The sequence below is a fragment of the Apis mellifera genome, linkage group LG8 (assembly GCF_003254395.2).
Source record: "Apis mellifera strain DH4 linkage group LG8, Amel_HAv3.1, whole genome shotgun sequence".
NCBI classification, from domain to species: domain Eukaryota; kingdom Metazoa; phylum Arthropoda; class Insecta; order Hymenoptera; family Apidae; genus Apis; species Apis mellifera.
Genome location: NC_037645.1, coordinates 11,701,272 through 11,715,206, shown reverse-complemented (window position 1 = coordinate 11,715,206; position 13,935 = coordinate 11,701,272). Strand labels below are relative to the sequence as shown.

The following is a 13,935-nucleotide window of genomic DNA, read 5'->3' as shown; positions in this document are numbered from 1 at the left end:
ATGGTACAAGAACTCGAAGTTAAAAACAGGAGGTTATCTATCAACAAAAAGACCGCCATAATTGATTGGATTGATTATGTTGATCCATCGATAAAATACGATGAATTTTTTTCTAAATATTTAATGGAAAATAAACCTTGTATTTTTAAATCGAATATAATAGAAAATTGGTCGTGTAAAAGACAATGGAATTTGGATGGTACTCCAGACTTTGATGTTCTTGATATATTATTTGGTAAATTAATTATGATTATGTATTAAATCGTTTATATTATATTATATTGTATTGTATTAAATCATATAAAAATTTTTTTTATAGGAGATTGTATAGTGCCAGTTGCAGATTGTAACAAAAAATATTATAATTCACAATCTAAAGATGATATGAAAATGAAAGATTATTTAAATTATTGGATAGATTATGCAAAAAACAATTATTCGGATTCTATGCCACTTTTGTATTTAAAAGATTGGCATTGTCCAAAATTATTTCCTAATGCTCCTATGTATACTGTACCTGAATATTTTGCATCAGATTGGCTGAATGAATATTATATTGCAAATCCTAGTTTGAATGATGATTATAGATTTGTTTATATGGGACCAAAAGGAACATGGTATATATTTTTTAAACATTAAATTATTAATTTTAAATATTATATATAAATAATTATAAATAATATAATATAATATAAATGATATTATAAATAAGAAAAACTAGTTTTTGTAAATATAATATTTTAAATATAATATATTATTTATATATAGGACACCACTACATGCAGATGTGTTTGGATCCTACAGTTGGTCTGCTAATATAGTTGGAAAAAAACGTTGGTTACTTTTTCCTCCAGGTCAAGAAGATTTTCTTAAAGATATACATGGACAATTAACATATGATGCAACATCAAAAGAACTTAATGATTATACAAGATATAAAGCCTATGATAAACGTGTAATAAAATATATTGATGTAATCCAACAGGAAGGAGAAATTATATTTGTACCATCTGGATGGTATCATCAAGTCTGGAATATAGTAAATATATTTAATTATAATTATTTCTTAAAAAATTATAAAAATTACCTATTTATTATAATATTTATTTGTAGGAAGATACAATTTCTCTTAATCATAATTGGATAAATAGTTGTAATATTATGAATGTATGGCATGGATTAAAAAAAGAATTAAATTCTGTTATAAAAGAAGTTAGTGATTGTAAAGATATGAACAATTGGGCAGAACATTGTCAATTAATATTAAAATCTACATATGGAATGGATTATAATTTATTTTTTGATTTCTTAACATTTATTACTAAACAACGTTTAAATATGGTTTTAAACAAAGAAGATGTAATAAGCTTTAATAAATATAAGCTTGGATTTAATCATTGCATATTTGATCTTCATTCAATAAAATTGACATTGATAGATTTTATTAATGATATGGAAGAAAAATCCATTTATTATTTAATTTGTGAAAAACAACAAGCTCATAAATTGTTAAACAAAATTTTATTATTTCTTCAATCACATGATTCAACTGAAAATTTATCCACATGATAAAAGATATAAAAATTAAAAATAAATAAAAAAATTGTTCTATTTATATGTAAATATTATGTAAATATTATGATGTAAATAATGTGATATATACTATGAACAAATTTTTATATAATTCTGTAAATATCGAAAATACATAAATTATAAAACAAAAATCTTTTCTAGTTATTTACTACTTTTATTACTCATATTTCAATTAATTAATTTATTAATTATTATTAAAAAAAAAAACTATATTATAAATATTATAATGCATATAATAAAGATTAAAAATATAAAACTCCGAAAGATAGATAACAATATTTCTAATTAAATAGTGCTAAAATGTAAAATATTATATTTATATTAACTAAACTTTATTAGTTTTCATTTAAAATATAAATATAAATTAACTGAATTATTTGAAACAAAAAAATTATAATTAATATATCATGTTATATGTAATAATATCCTATAGTAAATATATCCTTTTGTTTATAATTTTAAAATATTTTATTTTTTATTTAAAAATGTTTCAACATCTAACAGGATATAAATATAAAAATACGACAATGTATTAAAGGAAATGTGACCTACAAATTTTCAACATTTTGAAGTAAAAAATTTCAGTAAATAGTTTTATCAGATAATTAGATAATTTTTGCTAGTTTTTTAATCTCTAATATGAATTTTTTTAAATAATTTATATTAATGTAAAATATCTTTACATTTAAAAAAAGAACAATATTTTTTAAATTAATTATTTTGTTAGTTTTATGGCAAATTGTTTTATAAAATGCAAAATTCTATTATATTCAACAATAATATAATTTTTTTATGAATATATCTTATTTTTTTATGGGAATTTTAAATATTAAAATAATAAATATCTATAAATCTTTTTTATATTGTCTTATGTCTTACAAATTATGTGTGCATAAATGTCTATATATATTTTATATAATATATATATATATATATATATATATATATATATATATATATATATATTGTACAATTATGCACGATTTATAATTAATAAAAATATACAAAATGTATAAGATATGTATAAATGTTAATATATATATTATCTGTAAATATAAATAATTGTAAAAACTATTAGCATTCAGTGAAAAATGTGTACATAGCACATTTGTTTCTTTTAAATCAATAAAATAAAATTACAAAGTAAATTATGTAGAATTATAATGTCACACTATTATTATATATAATATCTTTAAATTATATTTTATATAAATTCTCTCCCTCTCTCTCTCCTCTCTCTCAATTTTGTGCATAATTACGAATTGATCATTTTTCAAATACGATATATAAGGATTTGCTTATGCAATTAATTAAAAAAAAAAAAAAAAATATGATAAAAATAGATATTATATTATGATACTTATATTATTTCTTATATATATTATATGTATAAATTCTATTTATAATATACTAAAAAAAAAAAAACTATTATTACATAAAGGAAATATTTTGTTCCATGTGAAAATAATAGTTACAAATTCTATACTTAGTTTGATTGTTTAATACATATACATATATACAGATATATTTTCAACTTAAGATACATTTTGTTTATGAAAAAATAATTTTTATCAATTTATTTTGAACGATTTTATGAACAAAAAAATTAATTATTTTAATTCAGTGTCATACAAATTTACAAATTCATCACATATGTTTGTTTTAAAATTTAAAAGTTCATCGAAAAGTAACAAAAAATCTCTTCTATGAAAGAAGTTAATATATTTCTGTATGTTCTATTAAAAATTTATATAAAATATTGCACTGATGATACATTTGAAAAAAAAAGTATCTATATGTTATTATTTCATGTTAAAAGAAAAAGATTGTCATGGATAAAAGGTATAAAAAGGGATTATTACTTTAAATTATTATCATATAAACTAATTTTCGGATGAAAAATAAGCAAATATAATTATGTATTTCATTATTTACACACACGCACACATGCATACGTACTATTGCATTTTCTCATAATTTTTTTCATAATTTCATATAGTATCAATGTTTGCTTGCATGGCAAGTACCTCTATTAGGGTATCACATCTCACAAAGTCTTCTTATTAATTATCAACAATTAACACTGTTACAAAGATTAGACTCCACGCAACGTGATTTTGTATCAATTATCGAATGATGCTTTTTTATACCTATATAATAGATACATATTTTTCATTTTCACATCTCATACATTTTTAACATTTCTTGTGGAAATAGGAAATGGAATTGCACTCTAGAATAAACATCACAAAAATATTAAAGTTAAATGATAAATTCTTGCTATTTTTAATAGAAAGAATTTTTATGAAATTTATATAATATAATAAAAAATTATAATATTTGAATGAATTTTATGTACCCATATGTACGTACCTATTTGTATATCTTCTTTAGATGAAATGAATTGCTTATAACAAATGATGAATAATATTGAAGTATGTATACAATATCTTTCACGATATAATAAATTAATATAGCAGTATTTAGAATTGCACACATTCTATATTTTTTAATAACTGCTGAACCAAGTTGATTTTTTAACTTTCTTTTTCAAATATTTATCAATTCGTCTATTTAAATGCTCAAAAATATTAATTGTAACATTTCTTCAATTTGATCATTATATTTTTTATATCGTGAGAGCTATTATAATAGAATTAACAGAAATCAATATTTCGATGTTATTATATTGTTTCTGTTATATAAAATATAATTGATAAATTATATGTCAAATATTTTGTTTAAAAAATCGATTTTTATAGAAAAGAATTAAAATTAAATTTTACTTTTTTTCCGATTCTAGAATATTATTTAAGAATTATATAGGATGTGTAGATAATGTTTGTAATGATACAGTTGGAGTTGTGGGTGTTGTTAAAACAGGAATTGGAGTAGAAGGCATTTGCTGATGTGTTTGTCTTGGTGGTGATAAAAGTTCTTGTCTATCTCGTTCTCTTTCTCTTCCTGGACGCCATGCTTCTAATAATGCTTCAACTCTTTCTTCAGTAGGTCCCCAACGAGCACTACCAGCTGCATTTTGTAACCATACAACTAATGTTCCATGTGCTGCTCTAATATTGACTTCACCTCTATAATAAAAAATGATATTCTATATATATATATATACATATATATATATATTTTTTTTTTTTATTTTGAAAGATATTCAAATTAAAATATTGTAATTTACTTTGGTAATATGTGCTGGAATCCATGTCTATATTCATGTTCCATTGCAGGTACAACTACTTGTTTACGCTTAAAATGGCTACTTTCTAATTTAATAAGAGCATTAGGTGCTGGATCTCGCCATTCTGGTAAGAATACTACGAAAGATAAAGGTTCAGTAGAATCAGCCAAAAGACGTTCAAAATGATTGACCATAGCTTCCATAAGTTCTTCACAATATGGTGGATTAGCTTGAAACGAGCCGCTTACGGGTCTAAAGTCTAAAAAAGCTCCTCTTGATCCAAAATAAGAATCTGTATCAGCAAATGCTGAACAATATTGTCTAAAGTAACAATTTAATGGAGATGCAAAACATTCAAAAGTTACACCAAATGATCGTTGAAGACATTCAAAAACTGTGACAGGGAGAGCCATTTGTGTTGCTTGTCCTTCATTAATTCCAAGATATGTTTGATAACGTTTTAACATACACCAAACACGAGGTAAAAACATTTCAAATTTCTTATCATCAAAACAATTGTATCTATACAGATGTTCTAATTTAGCGAGATGTATATTATTAATACACACAGTATCACCATGAAAACGCAACATTGTCTGTTCACGTTCAGGAAGATAATCCACTTGTGGAAGTCGAGGAGTAGGAAGAGAAAATTGCACAGGATAACACCAAACTTTTCTTTGTGCACTAGCTGGTCCCCCTAATGGTATAACATTTCCTAAACCATTATCCTTTAATATTTGATTATTTTTATCTTTAACTTTTTTTGCATATTCTGTTGATAAATGATAAATTTTTAGACAGATACCCTCGACACTAGCTTTTACAGTCTCAGTAAGATGTGGTTGACATTGTCGTTTCAAATGTGCAAGACGATCTTGGAAATCATCAAATGTAGCACCAACTGTTCGTCTCAACCACTGAAATGTATCTTCTGCATTCCATTTTACAACCTTTCTACTTTCTGATGAAGCTGCTCTTGATTCTATCATTTTTTTTGCAGCTTCCGCATATCGTGATAATTGTTTTCTTGCATCACCAGTGAATTTTGGCCGGACTAATTTAATAGGGATATCATTCATAATTTCACGATACATAGACATAGAAATTTCAGGGAAACACTGACTTGGTAAAAGAGGATCTGAACCACAGTCTATAACTTTTCTTTCCATTAACCATCTGTTAAAGGAATCTTTTGGAGCATCTATAGATTCACGAGTATGACACAATTCTTGATAGCATTGTCTCAATTTTGCAAGTAAACCACAACGTAATGCTTCTGCTTCAGGATGAACATGAGGTAAATTTGAAGGAGCCCTTTCATATATTATAACATTTGTTGGAATTTCCAAATCCCATGGTCCTCTATGTTAAAAAAAATTATAATATATATTAAAAATATTTTTAATATAATACATAAAAATAATAATAAATTAAGATAATTTAACATACGCTAATACAAATTTTTTTGTAGCAGGAACAACACTATCTTCAGAAGCTCGGCGTTTAAGTGTTCCTCCTGAGGGAATAGTTCCATTTCCAGAAGCAGGTGGCACACCACAAATGCCAAGTGGATCCGTAATTGGATCAAACTTAAATATAGATAAAATTGACACTTATAAGTTTATACTTTTTATTAATCTATAATCAAATTTTATACCTTAGTACCTGAGGTTTCAGAGGTGGTATTACCCATAAAGATTCTCCAGTTAATTTATTCCAAAAATATGGACGATTTTCTCGTTTACTCCAAAATTTTTTCCATCCTTGTTGTTGAAGTTCAGGTGAAAGTTCAGATTCTGGAAATGTTCCTGGTGGTGTACCCTATAATTAAATAATAAACTAATTATGGAAAAAAATATTTTATTATATGTTTATATATTGTATTTACTTAATTACTTTAAATTATGTTTATTCAAGTATTTAATTGATTTAGTCAAAAAATTTATAAAACATAAATATATTCTATAGATTTATGCAATATATTAATAATGTATTTTTTAATTTATATTTTTTTCTACATCTATATCTATTCTATATTTATTCTTTAATCTAATATAATATATTTTTTAATTTATATATATCTCAATCTAAGTTAATTTTTATTTAATTTTATATTTTTTATATAATTATTGATTATTGAATTTAATTATTTAATTTCCTACAATATTCTAATATATTATCCACATTAAATAAAAAATAAATATTGACTAATAGGTTAATATAAACTTTATATGCATTAATACCTGTGTCATTAGACCCGATTGTTGTATATGACCAAGCTGTGAACAATGGTCAGGTATACTTTGTGTTGAACTTAATATAGGTGTCTGTAGTTTTACAGGAGTAGGAACTATAACTTGTGCAACTGTTGGAGTTGTATCTTGTTGTAATGTTGGATGATGATGATGCATTGTAGATAATGAAGATGCAGGTTGGCCAGATAAAGTTTCCCAAGTAGAAGTATTTGATATATCTTGTTTTCCTCCACTTACTTCATTCATTGTACTATGTACGCTTTGTTGAGTACTTCATCACATATAACATATATCATATGACACAATTATATTTTTTGATAAATATTTTATTATATATTTCATAATATTTTATAATATATTTCAAATATTTAATAATATTCATATACTTTTTATTTATATATTTTATTTTAATATTTTTCAATAAAAATATTATTTAACATTTCTTGAATTTTATTTTTTAATGTATTAAAGTATATTTTTACTTTATAAAATAAAAGATAATATAATTATACATTTATTTATATATTTAATATTTACAAACTACTTAAATATAAATATAAAAAATGAAACTCGACATTTTAAAAAAACTAGAACTGTAGTAGAAAGAATTTTTATATCTTCTAAAAAAATTATTTTTTTTTTTATTATATTATAAATTATAATAAAATGAATTAAATTTCAACTTTCTTTACTTATCTTTAGTAAATTTACATATATAAAAACATACAAATTATATGACAACATTTCGTAATTCAATGTTTGTTTACATGCCACCAAACCGTTTGATAAATTCATAATTTTTTACAATATAAAATTATGCAAATTTACAAAAAACATATAATTGTTAATATAACACTTACTAGTGATAATAACGTTTCCAATTTGTAGAAAATGTACAACAAAACTTAGAATTCATTCATGATTTGTGAGATTTGACGCAACGACCTCCACCCGTGAGATACCATTTGCTTGAACTGAAATTCTAACGATAGCAAAGTTAAAGCTTTCTTCACAATGAGAAAGGAATCCATATTAAAGAAAAAATATTCTACATTAACCGAAATATCAAAATAATATTAATTTATAAAAAATATTTGAACAATAATTGTATTTTTATTTATATTTATATATATATATATATAAATAAAATACACATATTTCATCATTTAAATTAATTAAATGATATAATATTAATTATTAATATTTTATCATTTTATGTTTTATTTTTTAGAAAATAATTTTGGAACGTATATCAGTTTTAAAAAAACGTTAAAATATTAAGAAAAATGATAAAAATATTATAATGGAATAGAAAATTATGAAATGAAAAAATAAATAAATTTTATTCTTTAATTTAAATTAGAAAAAAGTTAGAAATAATAATATTATTATTCATTATTATTATTTTATAATACATACTTTATATTTTTTATGCAATTACAGAATTAATATTTATATTGTCCTTTCTATTACTTTTTTATCTACGGATTGCGCGGCCAAATCAAAGCAATATGGCGGCTTGACATAATAACTTTTAATACGGAATATATTATTTTGATTATAACGAAATAATCATTACAGAATCCAATTAAATTTCGATTTATATGAAAGTATATGAGAAAGTATCTTGTGCTATATAAATTTGATTATAACATATTTGCAAACCAAATAAAAGTAGAGATTTTTTTAATTTAAAACTGGATGTGCTTCCAAGATTTATTTTATTAATGGATACAAAGATATCCTTAATTAATAAGTTAAATTAGTAATGTTATGTAGTAAATTTTAGTATCAACTATCATCTTTCTATGAAGAATTATGTCGTCTACACAAAGCAAAATGAGAGGTACACAAATAGTATAGTTCAAAATAACCTTGTACTTTATATATTTTTGACTTTTTTCTATCATTTTCTAAAATATATATAAATTATTTTTACTTGCTCATAATTATTATATATAATATAAATTTCAATCAAATTTGAAATACTATAATTTTTTAAATATAGGTCCTGGAAGACCACCAAAATCAAAAAACTCTTGTACATGGTGTGGAGAAACTAAACAACCTTTAAAATATGTTTTACCAACACAACATGGAAAAAAAGAATTCTGTTCAGAAACTTGTTTATCTGAATTTCGTAAAGCTTATGTACGAGGAGCTTGCGTTCAATGTGACAATGTTATTAGAGGTACACCAGTGAGATTAGAACAAAAAGATGGACCTACAAAGGATTTTTGTTCTTCATTTTGTTTAAATAAACATCAAAAAAAAGAAGGACAAACAGATATGAAGAAAAGTTGGTAGTTTATAAAAATTTAAAAAATATTAATAAATTTTATATATATATTTATATATATATTTATTAATGACTGTTTTATTTTAATAGCTAATAGGGACCAATCATCACCTGCACCATCTCTTACACCATCAGGATTAATAAGTGGAAATAATATTCCATCTACAACTCAATCATTTACGAATACAAATCATACAAATATATCTCATTCTCCATCAACTTCCACTGGTCCATTTCAATATGAAACTTATCAAACTTTTGATTGGGATCTTTACTTAAAAGAAACAAACAGTCAAGCTGCACCTATCGAATGTTTTAAACAGGTATTTGAATTATTATAAAATTAAATATAAATTATTAAATATAAATATGAATTAAATATAAAAATTCAATTTCATAATTTTTTCATTAAGAAGGAAAATATAATGATAAGATAAAATATAATGATATTAAAATTATATTTTAGCATGAAATTCCACCAACTAATGAATTTAAAATGGGGATGAAGTTAGAAGCTCTTGATCCTCGTAATTTAACATCAACATGTATTGCAACTGTTGTTGGAGTTCTTGGTCCTCGTCTTAGATTAAGGTTGGATGGTTCAGATAATAAAAATGATTTTTGGCGTTTAGTTGACAGTAATGAAATTCATCCAATTGGTCATTGTGAAAAATCGGGTGGTATGTTGCAACCACCATTGGGCTTCCGAATGAATGCTTCCAGTTGGCCAATGTTTCTTTTGAAAACATTGAATGGTGCAGAAATGGCACCTGCAAAAGTATTTAAACGTGAACCAAAAACACCACGTTGTAATATGTTTGAAGTTGGACATAAACTGGAAGCTATAGATAAAAAAAATCCACAACTTATATGCACAGCAACTGTTGGTGCAGTTAAAGATGATATGATTCATATTACATTTGATGGCTGGAGAGGTGCATTTGATTATTGGTGTCGTTTTGACTCTAGAGATATTTTTCCTGCTGGTTGGTGTTTTAAAAGTGGTCATCCATTGCAACCACCTAGACAGAAATGTAAGAATTATAACTCTCCTTTAAATTATCTTATTAAAATATATATTTTTTATTAAGTAATATACATAAATATTTGTAGCAACAGGGCCTAATAGATTTAAGTCAAGAACAAGTAATGTCTTACCAGTAATGGCAGTATCTGGTGGAGGTACTAATGGAGAACCAGCTGTTGCTTTAGTGAGTCCAGCAGGTTCAAGTGCTCCACCACAACCAGCTACAGAACCTGATACTAGTACAGCTAATACCAAACCACATTCTTTAGGGAATGGTATGTCTTATTTCAATTAAATATCTTACTATATGTTATTTTTTTACACTTAATATTATTATTATATTACAGTTACAATTTATGTAAATCATAATTGCACATGTGGTCCTTATTTTGATCCTCGTAAAGTAAAGGCAATGCCAGCACAATTTGGTACTGGTCCTATTTTAAATGTTACAAGAGATATATTTCAAGCTTTTTTAATGGCAGCAATGAGTCCAAGACAAATGTTGAGTTTATTAAAACGTGGTGAAGGAGAAACTATAAGTTTAATTTTAGAAAGCAAACCTACTTCCGTTAGATTACCTATATTTATGGAAGAAGAGGATTTTTACACATATATTAGGCGACAACTTGAAGATCTTTGTGCATGTGAACATATGTTATTTAGAAGGAAAGAGCTTTGCAACAAGTGTCCAAATAGTCAACAACCACAATCAACCAATAGCGAAGAAGTTAATACTGCTAGTACCACAAATAATAGCACTATTACTGCAGAAAAAAGAAGATGGTCTCAAAGTCAACAAAATCTGTCATCAACTACTCAGCAACAAACACAACAAAATTCTGTACAAAGTATAAACAATTCATCATTGTCATCACCAACAGCTCCAAAACAACAACGAAAATCTGTTCCAGGTTAGTTTTATTTTTTTAAATATTATTGATAAATAATTCATTGAAGATAAAAAATATATTATTATTATAATTAGAGCTTGAAGCTGCAACATCTACTACTCAATCTGAAAGTTCTATGAATCGCACACCTTCTACTGAACCAGCAGAATGGACTATTGAAGATGTAATTCATTACATCGGTGTTACTGATCCTGCATTAGGACAACATGCAGATTTATTCAGGAAACATGTAAGAAACATGCATTTTATGTTATTTCATATTTATTTATATATATATATATTATTTATTAATAGTGTTTATTAAAATGAGTAATAAATTCGTTCACATTTTTTCAAAATTATATTGAATATTATATTATATATTATATATATTATATAAACTCTAATTAATTATATAATTTTATTTTTTTTCTTTATTTTTTTAAAAAATTATAAAATTTTTGTCTTTTTATAAAAAATTTAAGCATGTAAAATATCTTTAATTAATTCCATCTATAGCATTTAATAATTATTTGCAAAGATAATTTTTTTATTTGGTGTATAATAATATTTTTTTTCTTTAAACATTAGTAAATAAATAATAATAATAAATGAATAATAATAACATTAATAAGTAAGTTTAATTCTAATGTTGCCATTATAAGATCCAATTATCATTATTATCACATGATTCAATTATAAATGATAATTATTTTCTGCTTACTTGTATGATCAAAATTAATAATAAAGTATGTATTTTACATATGTGCACTAATTTTTTCAAAAATATAATAATTGTTCAGTACAAACCAGTATATAAAGATTGATTTTCAAATCTATTTTTTTTTATATATTTTTTCTTTTTTTATTTAAAAATAAAGTTTTGTATTTTATTTTAGTTTAAAAAAAGATAAAATAATACATTCTGATTAATTTGAATAAAAATAATTTGTATGAAAAAAATAATAAATGATATTTATATTAGATATTAAGAAAAATTCTTACTATTTTTTAAATTTTTTAAAAAAACTTTTAATTAAAAAAATTTTTTTTAAATAATATTTAATATAAATATTTTTTTTATTTTTTTAAAAATAAGAATATTGATTTTTAAAATTTATATTTTATAAATATTATTTTATAATATTATAAAATATATATTATTTTATAAATAAAATTTCAAATATCTTTTCACAATTTTTTTATATCTTTAGTATAAATAATATCATGATAATTTCATCATAAAATAAATATATCATGATATTTTGAAATATAAATATTTTTTAGCAAAAAAATTTATTACTCAATTTAATATAATGAAATTCTTATTTCCATTGAAAAAATTTTAAAATCTTATGCAAATAATTAATAATTGAATAACAATAAATAATTGCGAATATTATTTATTAATTTAAAAGAAATAATTTATAATACATAACTTACTAGTATCACTAGTCTTTTTCTTTAAAATCATTATTATAATGTTTTATAGAATTAAATAAAAATTTAAGAATTTTTATCATATTATTAATTTTTGCGAATTATAATTAATTGCAAATATAGAGTTTCTCTGCATAATAAGAAAAATTATATATTATATTAATTACTAATGGAATAAAATAATTTTCAGGAAATCGACGGAAAAGCTTTGTTACTTTTAAATTCAGATATGATGATGAAGTATATGGGATTAAAACTTGGACCAGCACTTAAAATATGCAATTTGGTAAATCGTATTAAAGGCAGGAGGCATATACTTCTGTGACTTTATCAATCTATGTACAGTGAGTTAAATTGATATATTACTTAAACAGGCTGGTCAAGTTTGTTTTCATTATTGAGAACAAAATAATATATAAGTTGTTAAAATAATGTGAATATATTGAGTATAATTTTTCAAAACCTATTCATTTAATCTATATAGATTTTAAGTAGAAGAAAATCAAAGTTTAATTTTATTTTAGTATTTAAATATTTTTTCCTTTAGAATAATATAAAATTACATTAATTATATGAATGTAAAATCTTTTTGATAATGAACAAAATTAAAATCTGTAGAAGAATCCTACAATTTAATTAGTCTTCAATGCTAAAAATATTAAATTAAAAAAAATTACTTTTCGCAATATGTTTGCCTTTTCAAACTTTATTGTAATTTTTATATATTCTTCTAAAATGATAACTTTTATTATTTAGATAATTCCTTTCTCTAATGATGATACTTTTGACATAAAAACAGCGTAAAGTATATATAACAATATTTTTATTCATTACATTTCTGAATGCACTTTAATATGTTAGATATGAGCATAATTATAAAAATAAATAATTATTTTTTAAACTTTACTTTTGTTTTTTAATAATAAAATATACTTTCATATTTTACGCATTTGTCAAAAGTAATATAAATCACAAGAAATGTGTGTACAAAGTGTAATTATTTTCTGTTTCATAATACATATTTAAGAATTATTATTTTTATATGTAATTACTTTATCTATTTTACATTATTGTATTATTAAAATAAATAATAAGGTATCATTTTATACATAGAAAGGCAACATGTTCTATTTTATGTTTATTATAAGCAGAAAAATTTAGAATGCAGACTATTGTTTATGTTAAACTATGTATTATGTAATTACATTTTCTTATTATTTTTTTTCCTATTTCTA

General features: G+C 22.8%; 3 protein-coding genes across 5 annotated transcripts; 2 read left to right on the top strand and 1 right to left on the bottom strand.

Moving 5' to 3' along the window:
- On the top strand, nt 1–1,718 carry LOC412192 (jmjC domain-containing protein 4). The gene is made up of 4 exons (XM_395655.7): nt 1–235; nt 320–617; nt 769–1,039; nt 1,114–1,718. The coding sequence occupies exons 1-4, from the start codon at nt 1–3 to the stop codon at nt 1,567–1,569; spliced, it is 1,260 nt and encodes a 419-aa protein (XP_395655.4). The 3' UTR covers nt 1,570–1,718.
- A 2,518-nt stretch (nt 1,719–4,236) lies between these two features.
- On the bottom strand, nt 4,237–8,053 carry LOC551754 (phosphorylated CTD-interacting factor 1). 2 transcript variants are annotated; one of them, XM_624141.5, is made up of 6 exons: nt 7,902–8,053; nt 7,030–7,312; nt 6,452–6,607; nt 6,236–6,375; nt 4,784–6,148; nt 4,237–4,682 (listed from the first exon to the last, which is right to left on the bottom strand). In XM_624141.5, exons 1-6 carry the CDS (start codon nt 7,955–7,957, stop codon nt 4,412–4,414), a joined length of 2,271 nt encoding a protein of 756 aa, XP_624144.2. In that variant the 5' UTR covers nt 7,958–8,053; the 3' UTR covers nt 4,237–4,411. The 2 variants fall into 2 exon arrangements, with proteins under 2 accessions (XP_624144.2, XP_016769286.1); XM_016913797.2 differs by having other exon boundaries at nt 4,513–4,702.
- A 486-nt stretch (nt 8,054–8,539) lies between these two features.
- Nucleotides 8,540–13,178, top strand: LOC726007 (polycomb protein Scm). Of its 2 annotated transcripts, none has more exons than XM_006568513.3 (8): nt 8,540–8,887; nt 9,050–9,340; nt 9,431–9,663; nt 9,807–10,374; nt 10,460–10,642; nt 10,715–11,281; nt 11,356–11,510; nt 12,891–13,178. In XM_006568513.3, the coding sequence occupies exons 1-8, from the start codon at nt 8,860–8,862 to the stop codon at nt 13,023–13,025; spliced, it is 2,160 nt and encodes a 719-aa protein (XP_006568576.1). In that variant the 5' UTR covers nt 8,540–8,859; the 3' UTR covers nt 13,026–13,178. The 2 variants fall into 2 exon arrangements, with proteins under 2 accessions (XP_006568576.1, XP_001121788.2); XM_001121788.5 differs by having other exon boundaries at nt 8,860–8,887; nt 10,454–10,642; nt 12,891–13,025.
- Nucleotides 13,179–13,935: the final 757 nt, after the last annotated feature.

What these genes read in the sequence shown, in the direction of transcription:
- LOC412192 (XM_395655.7), top strand. Translation starts at nt 1, where the DNA reads ATGGTACAAGAACTCGAAGTTAAAAACAGGAGGTTATCTATCAACAAA. An exon ending in TGTTCTTGATATATTATTTG is followed by an intron (nt 236 to 319) that starts GTAAATTAATTA and finishes TTTTTTTTATAG; the next exon opens with GAGATTGTATAGTGCCAGTT. An exon ending in ATCATCAAGTCTGGAATATA is followed by an intron (nt 1,040 to 1,113) that starts GTAAATATATTT and finishes ATTTATTTGTAG; the next exon opens with GAAGATACAATTTCTCTTAA.
- LOC551754 (XM_624141.5), bottom strand. Translation starts at nt 7,957, where the DNA reads ATGAATTCTAAGTTTTGTTGTACATTTTCTACAAATTGGAAACGTTAT. An exon ending in AATCGGGTCTAATGACACAG is followed by an intron (nt 6,608 to 7,029) that starts GTATTAATGCAT and finishes ATTTAATTATAG; the next exon opens with GGTACACCACCAGGAACATT. An exon ending in TTCCAGCACATATTACCAAA is followed by an intron (nt 4,683 to 4,783) that starts GTAAATTACAAT and finishes TTTTTATTATAG; the next exon opens with AGGTGAAGTCAATATTAGAG.
- LOC726007 (XM_001121788.5), top strand. Translation starts at nt 8,860, where the DNA reads ATGTCGTCTACACAAAGCAAAATGAGAG. An exon ending in CTATCGAATGTTTTAAACAG is followed by an intron (nt 9,664 to 9,806) that starts GTATTTGAATTA and finishes ATTATATTTTAG; the next exon opens with CATGAAATTCCACCAACTAA. An exon ending in GCAACCACCTAGACAGAAAT is followed by an intron (nt 10,375 to 10,453) that starts GTAAGAATTATA and finishes AAATATTTGTAG; the next exon opens with CAACAGGGCCTAATAGATTT.